We start from the raw sequence: 3,798 nt of genomic DNA on the forward strand, positions 1-3,798 counted from the left end.
GGGGGGGGGGGGTAGATTGCACCTGTTCCAACCACCCTTCCCTGAGGCGCTGGCAGCTTAGGAAGCGGGAGTGGGAATGGAGGGAGGGAAATTAGTGAGGTCCCAACCCCTCCTCCTAGATACACCCCTAGTCTGCTCACTTGACTTTTGAGCGCTCCCATTCCCTATCGCTCCCCACAATGGGAACGGGGTAGGCTAGACCCAGCAGAGGGGTAAACTGGCTGGGAGCTCCCAGAGGATCCTGGGAACTCTAGGGTCCTTGGGCTGAAAGGAAAGAGACTAGGAAGGTTAGTCATTTCGGGAACAGCCCCACCCCAAACCCCTTCCTGGAAGGACAACCCCTCTTACAAGTCAAGGTGCCAACCCTTGTCCCCAGATAAGGGAGGAGTCAAGATTTCTGCACAGAGAAGTGGGGTATGTATGTGATGTGTGTGTGTACATGCCCTTGCGACACACACAAGCATGTACACAGCTCCCCTGCTGGCCCAGAAACCCATACTGGTTCTGTCCTTGGGTTTCTTTATTAGGAAGTATTCAGGTGGCCCTATCCATCACACCTGCCTTTATGTGTTTGTGAAGACTCTATGTGTCTGGAAGGCTACAGTGTTAGAGGTCCCAGTTCCCTGCCATCCTGAGGGTAAAGTCCATATTACACAAACAGGGAGCAAAGGGCCTCTTCGGGAAGAGAGCATGAAAAACATCTCTAAGGAGGAACAAGGCAGCGTGGGGAGGAGGGCTGGGGGAAGGGGATAATACCCAGGGACCAGGGGCACAGGGAGGGGTTTAGGCACTCCTTTGGTAGAGAGCACTGGGGTGGGTCAGACCGAGAATCTCCAGCCCTTCCTCAACCAGAGGCCTCCTCTCCAATATCCCCCACCCCCATCACAGCCAGGACAAAGGGGCTATAGAAGGACTGAGACAGGGCCGGATGCCCAGAGGCTGCAGGATCCAGATAAAGGGTAAAGAGACCCAACCATGCCTGCCTCCTGTCTCCCTCAGGGAAGGTGGCCAGGATGTGGGACTCCTGGGTTCCTGATTGAATATTCCAAGGGTCTGGATGGGACAGTGATACAGTCATTCTATTCAGTCCCGCCCACTCCAATCCCCAGACCCCCCCCACCCCCGCCCTTCACCAGCTGGGAGTGTTCACATCTCAAGATCCCAGGGTCTAAATTTAGGCCCAGCAACTGTGGGGGAAGCACAGGTGTTTCTCCCACTCCCACTCTGGGGAAGAGGCCCTGGCTGTGCCAAACCCCAAGCTGAGGTCTGGGGGAGGGGAAGAGATCAATAGGATTCCTCCAATGTGAGCAACACCAGCACCCTCAGGTGTCCACGATCCCAGAGATATCCCAAAGGGGTGGGCTCCAGTGGCATGGGAGTGACAGGAGGAACAGAAGAGCAATCTGACTCTTGTTAGACTCTAAGAGAGACAGAGTCAGACAATAAAGAGAATGTAGGTGGGGGAGAAGCTGGGTCTAGGAAGGACTCCCAGGACAGGAAGCTCAGAAGTTAGGAGAGGTGCCCTGTTGGGTCTCAGGTTGGGGAGAAAAAAGACAAACAAGAGAAATACAGATTGGACCTCTTTGACCCTACAGCTCCTGGCCCGGAGCCTTATACATAGTAGTTGCTCAATAAATATTAATTGAATTGATCTAGGTCTTGACAAAACGAGGTTGGTCAAGTCGGGGACCTGCCACTCTATTATTCTGAGGAAAAGAGGGAGGTCGGCCTCTGCGTGGCCTCTCACCTGATGTCACCTGTACTTAGCTCTTTGGTTATTCTCAGCCCTTCCCAGGGCAGGCCAACTCACGGAAGAGGAGGTGCCTGTCTTGTTTTTCCAACAGTAGAGAACAACAACCCCCTCCAACCCTTCCGTAGCTCCGCCCTGTCGGCAAAACAACGAAACTGGAGATGCTGAAACCCCGGGACGCGGTTGGGGAACAAACTGAGACATCCCCCCACCCCTTTCTCCAAGACCTAAATCACCCATCATCTCACGTTTACAGAACGGAGGTCCCAGCTCCCCTCCTTACAGGGACCCTCAGAAGTGTGATCTGTTTCGGCATCAGCCCCACCGAGAGAGATGAATTAGAGGGTCGGCGACGTGCTGCTGAGCGAGTGTGTGTGGGGGGGGGTGGTGGTTCAGGAATCCCGACCCCGCCCGGACCATGCCGAGAACCCGAGCCTGACGGTCTCCGCCTAGGTGGTCCCAGCGGACCCGGGGTGGGCACCCCCCAGCCACGCCCCGCCCCAGCCGCTGCCCCTGCCCTCCAGAATTCTGCGCACTCGGTTCGGGATCCCGGGTTCCGAGGCTGCGGGTGCCCTCGTGCCACTTACCTGCCTGCGAGTTGCCCACCTCGGAGCCCCGGGCCAAGCTGAGAAAGAAGCCCAGCACCTGCAGAGCCCCATTCGCCCTCATGACTCCCGCAGAGGGTGAAGGCAGCCCAGCCGAATCCGGCCCGGGGTGGGGGTGGGGGGGTGCTGGACTAGGACATCGAAGCGGAGCCACCTGAGCCGCCGGCGACTTAGCAGCGGCGGCAGAGGAGGTTGCAAACTGCAACAGGAGCCGGAGCCAGAGTCCGGGGCGGGATAGTAGGGGAGGGGTGTATGTCTGTGAGAGGGCGAAGGAGGGAGCGCAGGGGGAGGGGGTGAGTCACGGCCGCGCCCCCTCCGGCGCGAGGCTGGCGTGGAGCTGGCTGGAGCCTCCGGCTGCCCGCCCCGAGTGCGCCCCACGCCCCAGTGTTTGTCCGCTTGGCCACGCACATCGAGCATGGGTCTCACCCTAATTTTTCTTCGGGAGCTGGACTAAGGGGGGGGGGGCGAGATTCCAAACGCCCCCAAATGTCTCCAAAGGGGAAAGGTGATGGGGGTGGGGAGAGCGCTCCAAAACCCGCCCCCTGAAAGTTGGCCTCGCCCATTAACCAAATCACCCGACTCCCCCAGCCGGTTGGGTCACTTGCGGGATTTTCTTTCTGAACGTGAATGTTTTTTTCTGTGTGTGTTTTTGAGGAGGGAGGTGTTTGCCTCACGCTCAGGCCACCTCAGTTTCCCCGGAAACCCGTCGAAACCCCATAATTCATCTACCCTGCCGAGGAACCCGAGCCTCAGAGGCCGCGTGAAATTGCACTGTCTCCGGCCGCTTCCTCCTCCAGACCCGGCGCCGGCCCTGCCTCTCCGGGGGATTTGGGGGGGGGGCCCCCCCCCCGCGGTTTCCAGCCTGGGAACAGACCCGAAGCCCGCCTTCTCACTTCCACCCCGGGAGGGGCTCCCGCACCTGTCGCGGTCCCCTCTGCTGCCCCCCACGGCCGCCTGGGAGAACAGCTGCCTCTTCCACACTGGAGTCACCGCGCCGTCGGGGCGGCCGGAGTTCCCGCCACTCTTCGGCGGACCCACACCGGCAACACGGTCCCCACCACAGGCGCTCACGCCTTCCAAGCCCGGACTCTTGCTGGAAAGGAGGGGGGTGCGGCGAAGGTGGACGCAAAGAGGGCACTAGGGACTGTGTCCAAGAATGGCACGGATTCCCGGCACCTCCAGCACCAGCTCCCAGATCCTGGCCATAGTCGGTCAGGCGCACCGCAAGGGGCCAGTCTTAGAACGGATCCGATGGGCGCCTCCTGGTACCAAACGGGTGGCAGTGAGGCTCCACACAGCGTCGCATTTCAAATCCCTAGGACTGGCGTTCCGGATCTCGCCCAGAGAAGCCTAATTATTTTCTCCAGAGTTTCAAGCCTAAGACTCAGAACGGTCGAGCCTTGATGAAGAAAAATTTCGCCCCCTACCGAGCCAAGACTACCG

General features: G+C 59.2%; 1 protein-coding gene across 2 annotated transcripts in view; it reads right to left on the reverse strand.

Moving 5' to 3' along the window:
* The window catches only part of ERBB3 (erb-b2 receptor tyrosine kinase 3), a 17,291-nt gene extending 14,683 nt beyond the window's left edge, over positions 1–2,608 (reverse strand). For both annotated transcript variants that reach the window (XM_040491758.1, XM_040491757.1), the window contains exon 1: positions 2,338–2,608. In XM_040491758.1, coding sequence (XP_040347692.1) covers positions 2,338–2,419 — 82 coding nt within the window. In that variant the 5' untranslated portion in view covers positions 2,420–2,608. The remainder of the gene's footprint in view (positions 1–2,337) is intronic.
* Between the last annotated feature and the right edge of the window lie 1,190 nt (positions 2,609–3,798).

The sequence above is a fragment of the Herpailurus yagouaroundi genome, unplaced genomic scaffold (assembly GCF_014898765.1).
Source record: "Herpailurus yagouaroundi ecotype Mexico unplaced genomic scaffold, PumYag 182, whole genome shotgun sequence".
In the NCBI taxonomy this organism is placed as follows: Eukaryota; Metazoa; Chordata; class Mammalia; order Carnivora; family Felidae; genus Herpailurus; species Herpailurus yagouaroundi.